This window comes from Mycteria americana, chromosome 9, assembly GCF_035582795.1.
Source record: "Mycteria americana isolate JAX WOST 10 ecotype Jacksonville Zoo and Gardens chromosome 9, USCA_MyAme_1.0, whole genome shotgun sequence".
NCBI lineage: Eukaryota > Metazoa > Chordata > Aves > Ciconiiformes > Ciconiidae > Mycteria > Mycteria americana.
Genome location: NC_134373.1, coordinates 33,558,890 through 33,572,810, shown reverse-complemented (window position 1 = coordinate 33,572,810; position 13,921 = coordinate 33,558,890). Strand labels below are relative to the sequence as shown.

The window sequence follows — 13,921 nt, the reverse complement described above, 5'->3', positions numbered from 1 at the left end:
ATGTGGGTTTTTGGAGGAGGTGCAAAGCAGTGCTTTAAATATCAATCAGTGCAGCAGTCTGTGCAGCTGTAGTCTGCTCTAGCATTGATTCTCCTCTGCTTATTAGGGATACCAGTTTGAGGGGCTTAACTTGTAGGTCAAAACCAAGCAAACTGGTTTTGAAATATTTTCACCTATAATCAATTGTATTTGTTACACAATTAGCCACGAAACAGCAGGGAATGTCCTTAATGTGTTACACAGCTGTGAAGTGTCATGTTCTTGTCCACAGCCTGAGTCTATATGAACCTATGTGAATGCTTTTTATTTTTAATCAATACCTCTTTCTCCTCCAGTTTGTTGTTCATGAAGTGCCTGGTCAGGACTTAGAAGTGGACTTGTATGATGAAGATCCAGATAAAGATGACTTTATGGGCAGGTAAGTTAGCATGACCCTTGCTTGGGGTCCAGTAGCCTCGGCAACGGGACACCCAGATTATTTGTACCGGAAATTTAATATTGAAGGAAGCTATTCCCTTTGTCCAGATGTTGATACCAAGTTACTAGTTCCTAGTGCAACTAACTTTGAACGAGGTAGAGAATGGTCCCAGACTCCTGCAGGGAATCCTAGGAAGCCATTAGAAGTGATGGTTACTACACGACTTGAGATATACTTCAAATTTATTTTAGTTTTGGAAGTATTTCAAGGGGGAGACTTCAGAAGTGTAAGTGCCTTCCAGCACACATGCACACAGGTAATGTGGAGAGGTTGTTATTTGGAACAGATTTGAGTGTGGGCTTTTTTGGTGGTGGTTTCTTCTCCCCCCCAACAGCAGTATGCTGTATGCCTAAATATACACTGAAATGTTTGCTTTTTGTCTTTCAGCTTGCTTATAAGCCTAGTGGATGTAATGAATGACAGAACTGTTGATGAGGTAAAGATCACAGCTTATTTCTAGATGTGGTTGGTGGTGTACCCTTACATGTACTCATTTGTGCTCTCCCTCTGCTACTACATTGTTTCTGTGTGCTTAAAGCTTCCTTGCACACTTGCACTGTGGTATTTTCACAAAAAGAAAATACCTTCACTCAGAAAACTTAAAGTAGCCATTACAAGAATTTTTACAATCAAGCTGGCAACCTCAGACAGCCCTGAGGTTACGCTGAGCCAGCAGTGCGGTATCTTGTGTTGGTATCTTGTGTCCTGTATGTACCAAATGTTTTGTACAAGGCTACAGATAAAGTTTGGTGCAGCAGTCTGATTGCTGAGGGAAGAAATGATCCAATCTTATTGTGGTTCACCCTGCAACCCAGCACTCTGCAGACAATGCCAGGGTGCCTGTCTTGTGCTGCTGCTGGTTGGAAATATCCATGTGCTTTGCATGTATATGAGTAACTTATTTTCGGTCGTTCTGGCTTGTCTTTCTAAGTAGATGGACATGCTGCAATCTAAATGTCAAAAACGAAGCTAAGGTGCTCAAAGTACAGTTCATATTGTCTATTGTACGTAAGTCTCAGAGACTGGAACATATATATAAAAATTATTCTGCCTCACCGTTCTCAAGTTACTCTTTGTTGTCTCCATTTAGTGGTTTCCCTTAAGTAAGACAACAAGCGGACACTTGCATTTAAAAGTGGAGTGGCTTTCACTAGTAAATGACCAAGAAAAGCTACATGAGGTGAGTATATTTGCTTAAAGGATTCAGATACTCTGATCCCTGTCCAGTGATCAACACAGGACTGTGTAAAATTAGGAATGCCAGGCAAACTCATGAGAGTTTATTTTTGTCTGACAAAGTTTTGATGTGATTTTCGCCCCCCTCGCCCCTCCCAAAGAGGAAGGGCATTTGCTTGCCCAGGTCCCTTGGTAATTCCGGAGTAACTCAAATCTGGCAGCTGGTTTTGCTTGAATTAGCAAAGCTTTGTTTGACTCACTGCAAAGTGGCCTCTCACACTTCCTTTCTTTGATAATTCTTCCCCTTCCCGCTTCATCTAGGATCTGTGTAGGACCCCTGTCTATAACCTGTAGTATTCATAGACAAGTATCCAGCACTGGTGCTTGGTAGGGCCATGGTTCCAAATGGTGTCTTACTTGTCCAGCAGAATTGCTTGGATAAAGCCCATCTCCCAAGGATGCTGCTTCTTCATAATCAAGAAAAAGCATCTGAGTTCCACTGAAGTGGATAAAATTTGTTTCCAGGCTTTGTTCTGCTGACACTGGATTACTGATGTTGATGTATGTGGTTGAGCATGTTTTTAGGTGTCTTGCTGCACTGGGGAATCCAGCCAGTTCTGCACTAGAGAGATTGAAGACATTAAGGCCAGTGAATTGAAAAGACTTACACCCCTTCTCACTGGTCTGCTTAAAACCGTCATCCTTTTTTGCTCCTCTAAATTGCAAGTTTTAGGAGAAAGGTGAAGAGCTGCTTAGCTTTCAGAAACTGTCCTTTGAATTTGTGTTGTGATTTACGTTGTCCTTGATGGGTGATCATGCCTACTCTGTGTTTTGTTTTGTTTTCTCTTTCCTGGCCTTCACAGGATAAGAAGGGTCTGTCTACAGCTATTCTGATAGTCTACTTGGACAGCGCCTTCAACCTTCCAGTAAGTACAAACCACATGCAGGGAGTTTTCACTCCTAACCTTTTTTTTTAAAGCCCACAAATTAATTGTTTTTAAATACTCTTTTACTAATTCAGAAACACCACTTTGAGTATTCGAATGGTGAATGTGGAGCGAAGAAGATAAAAAATAACAAGTATCTCAAGGTAAAATTTATATTCTTCTTCCATGCTTGCAAAACAACATTCTGGATTATGCAGTATCGTAGCAACTGAAACTAGCTGTGGTTAAAAAGAAATAATCTCTCCACCATCAGAATCTAGGTGTCTAGGGGTTCAAAACAGTGATTGAAAGCCCACCCCCACCGCAGTGGAAGTCTAGGAGGTCCAAGGGGGAATGCAGCACAGAAATACTTGATTGTGTGTGGGGTTGTCTTTATTTTATACTTTGGACAGAGAGCCTCCAGACATCAGAGCAAGTCATGTTATCCTTTCTGCTGCTGCAGGGGTTCTTTCCATGCTGAGGTGTTCCAGCCTGACCTCCCACACTGGGATGGGAGGAATATGCTTGTTTGTGGTAACCTTCCTGTCCATTGGAGACCTGACCACCAGATTCCTTCCCCCTCAGTTTTGGAGGGATTCAGAAGCCACTCTGTCATTCACGCCTCCTCTCTCTTTGCTTCTGCTTACTTTTTCTCCCAAATACTGCATTTTGCTACTGTGATGTAAATGGTGGGTATAGGGAAGAATGTCTTTCTCCCTTTTTTCTTGAACAAGCTACACACAACCACAGCTCTAAGCAATGGATAAAGCTTCCCATTCTCTCTGAGTAGCTCCCCTCCTAAATGCAATCTTTACAATTTAGATGAGTTACCAGCACTGCGATACACATCATATTTGATAATCCTTAATTCTGGACTTCATTGTATCCTCTTTGTATACAATGTTGTGCCAAGACCAGATCCTCAGCCTTAACTTCTATAGCATTAGTGCAGAGAAGCACAGTACAAGAGGTTCAGTATTGTTGCTTCTGGAAAGGAATTGTTACTTGATGCCAAAGACTCACTTCTAGCTGCTTTACAGCAGGTCCTGAGCCTTGGAAACCAATTCTGAGAGTCCTGTTTCATTCAGGAATGATGAAGACTTCCCACTGAGTCTTCAACTCTCTTCTCTGTTTCCTCCCAGCTTCTGACAAATTTTTAACTGCTCACCTGTTGAAACCTAAATACATAAAACTTTGGCTTAAATGTGTACTTTTGATGGTAGAGGGTAAGGTTGTGCTGTGTTATGGCTGGAGTCTTTCTTGTGTACTGCACTCTTCAGATGTCCCGCATCTGAAAACTATTGTCAGCTTTCCAGCAGCTTATTTCAAGTAAGAGTAGTGGTTTGATATTGCTTCCTGTAAACTATAAATGTCTCTTCTTATTCTTTTTTTTTTCTGCTTTCTTTTTTTTCCTTGTATTAAATGACAGAAGATGGAACGAGAACCTTCCTCCTTCGTCCTGCTCACAGTAGGAAACAAGACTCAGAAAAGCAAGGTGAGGCTGTTTGACTCTTCTGCTTTCCTTAAATACTTTCTATTTTATGGGTGACCATCTCCAAGTAGCCCCGAGGAAGGGTAGGACTAGCGAAGCTGATGTGAAGAGCTGTAGTTATGGTGATAGCTGCAGAGGCCGGTAGGTGCAGGTCAACCAGCATGTGGAAGCACTGTGTCACTGAGTTGTGCTTGATTAGTGGGTGTCTGATCAGCTGCTGTACAGAGGTGTGCTTTTGTGCTCATGGCCACGAGGTCATGTTGGTCAAGACACTCTAGTTCTACAAGGGCTGAAGAGGAAAAAATGATAGGTCTCCAATCTGGCTCATGCTTTCTCAGGGCAGTGTCATTTGCATCGAACTGGCATTTGTTCCCTCATCAGAGTCTCCTGGCTCCTGTGTTTCACAGTTTTACTGAATTTTTTTTTTGCCTGGACAAGATGTATCTGGATCTTCTCCACTTCGCTTTCAGTTCCTTTTCCATTATTTAGCATTTACTTTTGCCTGATGAGTATGAGCAACAGCAGAGTTCTGCAATCCCAGTAGCTGCTGTGTTTATTGCCTCGCAGCTGATGTGGATGAGGGCAGCCCTATGTTATTCTGGACACGTAACAAATAGGAATGAATCCTGCTGGCTACACATGAGCATATGGGACTGGCACCTATTTTACTTTTTCTTCCATCTGCTCCATCCAGAAATTGGGTTCTGCTTGCATTTTTACCTTTTTTGGCTTTCCCTTTTTCCCCACCACATCACCTGCCTCTCCCAAGCTAGGTCAGACTCCCAGCTTTCCCCTGCTCCTTTTCCCTTGCTGCCAGCACTCATGGCCTGATGGAAGCAGCTGGTTTACAGAGCAGCCTCAATCACAGCCCCTGCGGGTGCTTTCCATGCTCTTTCATCCTTGAAGTGGATGGCACTGAAGGTGTGCCCTCCTACTCTTCCCACAAGCTCTACGCCCCTCAAACTGTCCCCCTAGCTTTCCTACCCTTCCCCGCCAGCTCGCTGCACCTTTGGAAGCTGGCTTTGGGTGCCTGCAGGCTGGAAGCAGTGCCCTGGCTCCCTGGGGGGAGAGGAGGGAGGGAGGGAGCTGTGCCTCACTGCAGGTGAGGCAGGCTGCTGGTCCAGGCAGCACTGGTTGGGGCCAACTGCAGCTCGCCAGACTTGTTCTTCGGCATTTCCACGCCCTGCAGAACTTATTCTGGTTTTGCCAGGGACTTTGCTTCTGCATGCTTCTGACCTGGAAATTTCACTCTCTCCATACAGCTGGGGTGTAGCATCACTGAACAAAACAAGAGGGTCACTGTGACCCTCTCTGGTGATCAGTGTCATGGTATTCTTTGCTGCTTACAGAATAAGCTAACGTATATGCCACAATCTTCTTGTTGCAGACCTGCAATTTCAGCAAAGATCCCACGTGGGGCCAGGCTTTCACCTTCTTTGTCCACAGCGCTCATTCCCAGTCACTCCATGTTGAGGTGAGAGAAAAGCCTTTCCTTTGACGACCAAGTGGACATCCGTAGGAAGAAACCCCTTTTATGGTGGATGTGATCTCAGTGCTGGTTGTTTCTGTGCGCTTGTACTGGGGTCCTCCTACTTAAAAGGTGGAAGAACCACCTGTTGCTGCACAGGCGATTCTCTGTTAGTCGATGCTGGTATCTACCTTTGCTCTACGATCATGTAACGCGTAATATCTTAGTTCAAAACATGGGACATTTCCAGCTGCAAAGTGCAAAGGAGGTTTTATACAGGTCTGTGTGTAGTAAAGCCATGAATATTTTGCTGTCAGAAATCGTAGCCTTCATAATTCTCAACCAGAGTCCCATCTCTTCACCTTGATATTTTGGCTCATTAAGAAATCCTGTATCTCACTAGCATACATTGCAGTCACAGCCAGTTCTATGGCTGTTCACTTGGATACAGAAGTGGATTTGAACTTAGAAGGTGTATTGAGATTAAATAGGCTAAACAAACTATTACTTAAAAACCTTGTAAAAGTTTAGACCAGTTGTCATCCCAGCTGCCCTGGGACATTTTTCCCAGAGCACGTAAGGAAAGTCAAGTAAATCCCAGGGCCTAGTTTTTCTGCTAAGGCAGTTCCTTCTCTGCGTAGTTAGGGATGTGATTTTTACTCCAAACATACTAATTTGTTACACTCCTGAAATATTGGCATCACCCATTTGGAAGTAACCATAATTGATAGTATGTCCTGAAGTAAATAAGTGAATTTTGGTCTCTGTCTGAAGTACCTTCTTGCTTTGCTGTTCCCAGTGGGTATGCTTTCCAGTTTGCCATCTAATAAAAACTTTTTTTTTCTTCCCCCCTCTAGGTAAAAGACAAGGATCGGGATAGTGCCCTGGGAACTTCAGTAGTATGTCTCTCCCACTTACTTAAGGACCCAAACATGACTCTGGATCAGAGATTTCAGCTGGATCATTCCAGTTCAGACAGCTTCATTAAGATGAAACTTGTGTTGCGGGTAGGTCGTTCTTTGCCATATTCACTCGGCTTCCCCAGTGGAAGCATCCAATTCTAACCAGGCAAAAGAGATGAAACGTGGGTGTAGAGAAATGCAGCTTTGCTTCATAGTTGAGTAGAAAGTGGAAGTGTGGCAAGGTCTTTTAAGTGCAATTAAGAGTGCGTGGTGGAGCTGAGGGGTATCCCTGAGGCTTCCTAAAACTTAGTGCAGTGCCATTGCTGAAAATCTTCTCATGACAATAAAGAGTTGGACTGAGAAATTCTAAGCTGGGGAAATCAAAGCTGCTAAACAGTAAGAGAGACTGATGCTTAGGAATTGTTTTCTCATCGGGCTCTGGATCAGTGTTTAGACACTCTTAAATACATGCACAGTAGGACGAGGGAAGAGAACATCACAGCTAATCCCATAGGCCTCTTTCATCTCTAATGGCAGATTCCTGTTACAGTTTTGTGGTGGAATTTCATCCTAGGTGGTAATGGTGGTATTAACCCCAGTGCTTTGGGAGCAGCACTCATTTCTCTCCCTTGTGATTTTTAGGCCTTGAATGTTGAAGAACCCGATCCACAAAGAGTCAAGGCTGGTGTCAATGCCTCGAAGCAAGGTCCTGTGTGTGTCATGGAGAAGGGTGGAAACCAGCAAAAGTTTGTCTCCCCACCAAAACCAGAAGTCTCAAAAGTACCTCCTGTGAGCAAAGACTCTGCAGCACTTGAATCCTGGCTGATAAAGGACAGCAGAGAAGACCTGGATGCAAGTGACAGTTCAGCAGCACCTGTATCAAGTGAAACTGTTGCTGGCCTTAGTGAGGCAGAGCACGAGCAAAATCCAGAGCATTGCCCGTCATCAGCATTGCATACCAGAGCAGTGGTAGTGCCCACGTTGCCAGTCGTACAGGAACTGAGGCTTGCGCCCAGTGTTGCTTCACTGGGTTCTCTGCCTTCTTCTTGCTTTGAATTAAGTAGCAGCAATCTGGACCTTCATAAGTAGGTGTTCTTCCAGCTGAATTGTTCTTCTCTTGGGAAGGTTTAGGTTTTATAGATTGCTGTTGCATATAGTTGAATTCAAGACTGCTAAGTCATTTGGAGTCTTGGGTCTCAAATCACCTTACAAAGAATTGACCTAAGTATTCCAGTCAACAGCAAAGTAAATTACAGGGTCACTATCAGATCAGGTGTAAAGTGAAAGAGTTTCCTTCTCTGGCTCTCCTAAGAGGTGCTGTATGTGTTGGCTTTATATTGTTTAAGAGCCTCTCGCACAGAATATCCTGGGTCCAATAATGCTCATTATTTTAGCAACAGGATATTGGAAGTCTGAATATCCCACTTCTGTAAAAACATGAACTCTTGATAAGCGTATCTGGCTGCTGAAAGTTTTGGGTGCTGTGTTTTATCCAACAAATTTTAAGATGTTCATAATGCTGTGAACAAAGCTTTTGTGGGTAGATGTGCTTGTGTGTGTGTCCTTCCCACAGTGCTAAGTGTGAGGCTGCAGGTAGTCTGCTCTGAGGAGGACGGGGAGCCAGATCTGTCTCTCCTGGGGCGCAGAATGGAGCTAGTAGAATCCTTAATGAACTGAAGTAGCAAAGAAGGTCCATCTCAATTAAGAGAGCATCAGAGCAGTTATCAACCTGAACATCAAACCCAGCTCCAGCTGTTCAATCTCTTTCTTCTGGACTGGCAAATTCTCTAGCTCTGAACAGGGCCTCATTTAGAAACCATTTTAAATCCATTTTTAAGCAATGTTTTGGGTTTGAAACCACTTTAATAACATGCAGAATGAGATATAAAAAAGGTCCCATTTTGCATATACAAACATCCTTGAAGGAGCTGTGTAGCATGCTAACCTGTACTTTGCTGCTCCATCTACTGCAGGCCAATTAGGTGCTTTTTTGGCCATTTATGCTGTGGGACTGAAACTGGGTACCTGTACGGAAGGCCGGCTAGGCAGTGCTGGCACTAACGGGAGTGTTGTTTCTGTGGAGCCTCTCTGGTCCAGCTGCTTTCCAGATAGCAAACCTTAGGATGCCAGAAAGAAGATTAGTGCCCTGAAAGTTGGTTTTAGTTGAAAATGCATCACCAACTTCTGAAGCTCGTGTCCTGTTTCGTGCTGCTAGGTCTCTGCATGTGGTCTGTTAAATAGCTGTATTTAAAAGCTTTGACTGTGCAACTGTCTTGCAGCGGGACTGAAATGCCTCTGGGAGAGATTCAGCTCACAGTGCGGTATGCTTCAATACGGCAGAGTCTCGTCGTGCTGGTGAATGGCTGCAGGTAACGCTGACGTTTGCTTGCATCTCTCTGTAAATGAAAGGGGAAGAGCTCTCTGAGCTTGTGTCATTCAGCAAAGCTGGAGCAGAACCACGTGCAGCGTAACCTGCCCAGCCGAGACGCCTTAGCGCTGGCTGACTGCGATCTATGCAGCCTCGCTAAGCCCAGGCAAGTGGAAACCACCAGCTCTGGTCAATGCCAGTAGCAGGTCTGCGAGCGTGGCCAGTGAGTTGTGCTCACTGCAGTAGAGATACTTTCCTTGGAACAGCATTGACAACTGATGTGTGTCTTGGGATGTCATGGTAGGCATCATGACAAGGATTGACACCTATGACTGAATTTGTAAATGTTAATTTAGGAACCCCGATAAGTGGCCGCACACTCAGTAGTGAAAATTTTGTTTAACTGGATATCCTTAAAGTTTTATTTTGCTTATGTTCCAACTCCCAAGATAAACATTTTTGGTCCATGAACCCATGAAGGGTTCGTCTGATTCTGAGAGACAAGGTACTAAAACACAGTGGGAGAACCTGCCTTGCTTGTCAACACTGTATTTCTTTTAACAGAAACTTAGTACCCTCTTCCAATCGTGGAGTAGATCCGTATGTTCGTATATACCTGCTTCCAGATAGAAGATGGGCAAGCAGGAAGAAGACTTCTATTAAGAAAAAAACTCTGAACCCCCAATACGATGAGAAGTAAGAAAACATTAATTATGTTGCTGCTGAAATAGTTACAATCTCTGTACAACGAAAGGGCTTACCTAAGGTACACTTCTGTTGCGCTGAAGGATTGTCTCATGAACATTTGCAGGTCTTCTGAAAAAAATGGCACTTCAGCTGTGGTTTGCAAGTACTTAGGGCTGGCCTTGCTCTGCCTATGGTGTTGTCTGTCCCCCTGTAGGAGAGCACACCTTCTTCCCACCCCTTCCCTGGTCCTAGCAGATGCAGGCTGCGCTTGCTGCTTTGCGCACAGACGTTTCCTTACCCATGTTTAGCTCCCTGTCATTGCAGAGGCGATCTTTCCATTTGGGTACCTCACAGGGCCTACTTCTGTGTTCATACTTCTTTGCCTGATGCTTATTCTGACATCTTTCCAGAAGTCAAAGGCAGAAATACAAAGCCTTCTGAGACTGGACCATTATTTTGACAGACAGGTGGATGTTGTAATTGAGACCTGGTGGGAGCAGCGTAAAATGCTCCCACCTCTTTGCTGGCAGTTGGCATATCCAGAGCTTTGCTACTGAAACAGAATGTGTTTTGTATAAAACCAAACACAGTAATGCTTAGACATAGAGCTCTTTTGAGAGGTGGTTTTAATCCCATATTTAGAGGAAGGTACTCACACATGAAAATACATGAATATTGGGTGATCCTGGGTGACTCAGGTTTTTCCTATGGTGGGTCTTTTCTGTGTATGTCAGTATAGGTCAGAAATGGAGAAGAGACTTTAAAATATTTCATCTTAACACGCAGAACACTAGAGTTGTGGATTTTGCTTCTGCCTATTCTCATGTAACTCTGCTGATTTAGTACCAGCACAGCTGTTAGGAACAGCATCTCTTTCTCCTCCTCCTCAGTATTGACGTACCCTGTACCTCCTCAATTAAGTGTAACAGGTTGAGCAACACCTAGCTCCAAAACACATTACCTGTTTTACAACTCTGACTTGAGGAAAAGCTATTCAGGTGGGCAGAACTTAAGTGATTTAGCATGGACAAAACTCACTTGACATTAGATGACGTGTGCCAGAGGCATGAGTCAGAGCCATTAAGAATTTAATTGCCACAGGTTTCAACCTTTGTCTTCTCTTAATGTGGTATAAGCTTACTTTGTAAACTTGGGGGGTTGGCTCAGCTATTTCCTCTGAGTAATAAAGGTTGCATGGAAAACATGCTGATCTTCCATGAAAGGGGAAAATGATGGTAAATAGCATTACATCACGGAGGCATGCTTTCCTCCTTCCCCCTGGCACGGTGAACAACAGTGTCGTAGTCTTTCCTGAGGCCTGGAAGAGATTTCTTACAATGTGAATAAAATCTAACTATAGAATTGCCTTTTTTGCTTCTTCCTTCTCTGTTAAAGTTCTGGCCACTGATGCTGTATTCTGTCACTGTGTTCTGGCCACTGATGCTTATGGGATTTTCATTTTTGACTTAAGTCTCTCCTTTCAAAATTTTACTTTTAGGTTTGAATTTTTTGAATCTTTGGAAGATGTCAAGAAAAGGACACTGGACATCGCAGTGAAAAACAGCAGGCCGTTCATTTCACAGGAAAGGAAGGAGCTGGGGAAAGTAAGTTTAAAGAAGTTGCATGAGTTGCACGACTGATTTAATAGAGCTGAACAGTCTGAGTGATTCCTGTAAAAATGCGGTTCTGCTAAGGCTCAGTAATAGGGCTAGCAATCTGGAAATGACTTCTGCCAGATTTTCATCTGAAATCAGGCTGTATCCATGTGGAAGCTTGTGTGGTGTTATGTGATCCGTGTGCCGTGCTGCATCATTTCAGAAGGGCGCTCCTGAAATAAAAACATGTTTCCCAGGATCTGCTGCCACCCGTTTGGGGAATGGCTCCAACAGTGCAAACACGAAGCTGAGAAAGACGTGTGATTAAAACCCAGAATTTGCCCATGGTGCTTTAAGCTTTCTGTGAACAACTTTGATTCTGTGAAAAGTAAACTGGAATCGCTTCTTCAGTGATAGATAAATTTCCAAGTAGTGCTGCTAAGAAACTGAGCGGCAGGGCGGAGGCTGGCTAATGCCTCTGTCCTGGGCAGGCAGGAAGCTTGTTTTCCCTTGAGCCGGAGCTGCAGCCCTAGAACTTGAAAGTGGGTCTGACATGGGAGGAGCGCTAGCTTAGCCGATCAATTTGTATGCTGGATGATATACAAAGAAATAAAATTTGTTTTTTAAAGGTGCGGATCGACTTGTCACAGGAGGACTTAATAAAAGGTTTTGCACAATGGTAAGTTTTCATCTCCATACTTTCAAACCCTGCTAATTGCTTTGCTGGGAGTTTGCATGACTGCTGTTGGAGTGCTGGGAAATGGGCTGTGCGTTTTGGTGAGCAAGAAGAGTATTTATTTGACCGGCAAACACGGGGCTAACTTGAGCTAATCTGGTAGTTTTATCTAAGTTTATGTTAATCCAGTTGCTAGTGCAATACCTGCCCTGTGAAGCAGTTTTAATAAGAGGCCTATATGTCAATTATAGTCTTCAGCATATTTGAAGTTACTATAAAAGCCACTGGGTCACATAAGTAAAAGAATTGTTTATTAAAGTAACCTTGCAACAAATTTTAACTGGGGTAAAGATCTTAACTAAATTAATACTCTGATCAGCAATATATATATATATATGATAAAACTTTAATTACAAAGCATTTATAGAAACTATTATAATAAGCCACTTACAGTTTTGCTTATATGTTCATTGTGGTTCAGACCTAAACCTTAAGCATAGGTCTGAGGCAAAGATTAAGAGCCAGGGTTTTTTTTTTCCCTTCTACGTCTGTAGTTAATGGTAGTAGTTCTTCCTTCTTTCTCCTTCAATGGAGCCCAAGGAATGCAGTGTGGGTAGTCCAGGAGCTTGCCATCCACCCAGGCAGTGAGCCAGTACTGGCCAGCGGGATAGGAAAACCAAGTTCCCCCAGCCCAGCTTGCGTCTGTGCCTCATCTAAGGATATGGCAATTATGGGAGTAGGAGAAAAAGGGCGCATCCAAAGTCCCTGGTGAAGAGCTGAAGTTTGAGGCCATCTCTGAAGCCTCCTTTGCCATGCTGCCTACAAAGCACAAGCAATAAAGCAGCCCAAGTTCTCTCCATTGTGCCAGTTAAAACTTTAAAGAAAGTCTTAAACTACTATAATTACTTATTGTGTCTGTCTTGCAGGTATGAGCTGACAAGGAGTAGACGCAAGAAAAATTGATTTCTTCTCATGTACATAAGTTACTAATTTTTCAACTTTATATGAATGTACATATCTCTCTTGTAATTAGTGTTTTGAACAGTCACTGCAAATTCGAAGCAGTCTCAGTTCAGGACATGTAAATTTAATGATCCTACTCAGAGATTAGTTCTCACTGAAGTAAAAAAACACACACACATTGGGAATAATTTGTCCCTAGATAAGTTCTTTATTTTTGCTGTTTCTGGCATATCTGCCCCAAAGAACCCTGAAGTACAAATACTCTCTTAAGGAAGTGTCGTACCTGGAGATATTTTAGACTGTCAGCTAAGTGTCATTACTTTCCTTGGCAGTCTCATTTCCCCAGGATCCTATTCATGTTGTTTTAACATGAAATCATTGTACTTTAAAAAGAATAAAAGTATTTAAACAGCATTCTCCAGCTGTGGGGCTACAGAACCCATTGAAAGAAACTGTTTAAAACTTGAATAGTAATTGTTTTTTGAGAAATTGATATTCCACTGTTCAAAAGTATATTAGCAGATTGTGGCTGCAGGTGTGTATATAATGAGCTTCCAAACGCAGGGAGATTAGTTTACCAAGATGTCATTAAGGTTTTAGTTTGTGATGCCTTAACATGTTTTGTTCTTTGTTATGGTACATTTCAAAATCTTGTAAGCCTTGATAGTAAAGCATTCTGCCTGAGGAACAGCAGAGTTTTGTAAACTAAGCTTTATTAATATCGGAGTGAAATATACCAAAATATTTTTGGAAGGTTGGTGTACTTGCTTCTGTACAATAAACTTCTAACTGTCTTGCATAAGAAACTTGCTCTATGCCTTTCTAAAACTGACTTTTGAAATATGACCGTGGTAACTTCAAATCCATGCTAGGCAGAAAACCGTAAACCATATGCAGCAAGTTTCAAATATTTTTGGCCTAGATTACGTTAACCAAGTCCACCTGGGTCCATGACCAGAAAGAATACTCACTCAACAACAATTTGCTCGCATCCCAAACTTATCTGAAAATGTAAACAACATTTTAAAATAGGTTCTCCAGGGAACCAAGATAGGCAAATGATGGAAGTGTTATGGCTAAGGCAGTTAGAGCACCTTTATCTCACAGTTACTGTATCAGCAACATTCAAAATGTTCAGTGGTTACAGTATGTCTGGCTTTGTGTGGGTTCAGTTTCCTAGACTGATACAG

General features: G+C 43.0%; 1 protein-coding gene across 1 annotated transcript in view; it reads left to right on the top strand.

The window, feature by feature from the left end:
* ESYT3 (extended synaptotagmin 3) overlaps positions 1–13,523 on the top strand; it is a 34,318-nt gene extending 20,795 nt beyond the window's left edge. Inside the window, exons 10-23 of the mRNA XM_075511944.1 lie at positions 336–418; positions 866–914; positions 1,569–1,658; positions 2,518–2,580; positions 2,676–2,744; positions 4,010–4,075; positions 5,460–5,546; positions 6,398–6,547; positions 7,085–7,527; positions 8,722–8,811; positions 9,375–9,506; positions 10,996–11,101; positions 11,722–11,771; positions 12,695–13,523. Coding sequence (XP_075368059.1) covers positions 336–418; positions 866–914; positions 1,569–1,658; positions 2,518–2,580; positions 2,676–2,744; positions 4,010–4,075; positions 5,460–5,546; positions 6,398–6,547; positions 7,085–7,527; positions 8,722–8,811; positions 9,375–9,506; positions 10,996–11,101; positions 11,722–11,771; positions 12,695–12,731 — 1,515 coding nt within the window. The 3' untranslated portion in view covers positions 12,732–13,523. The remainder of the gene's footprint in view (positions 1–335; positions 419–865; positions 915–1,568; positions 1,659–2,517; positions 2,581–2,675; positions 2,745–4,009; positions 4,076–5,459; positions 5,547–6,397; positions 6,548–7,084; positions 7,528–8,721; positions 8,812–9,374; positions 9,507–10,995; positions 11,102–11,721; positions 11,772–12,694) is intronic.
* The last annotated feature ends 398 nt before the right edge of the window (positions 13,524–13,921 follow it).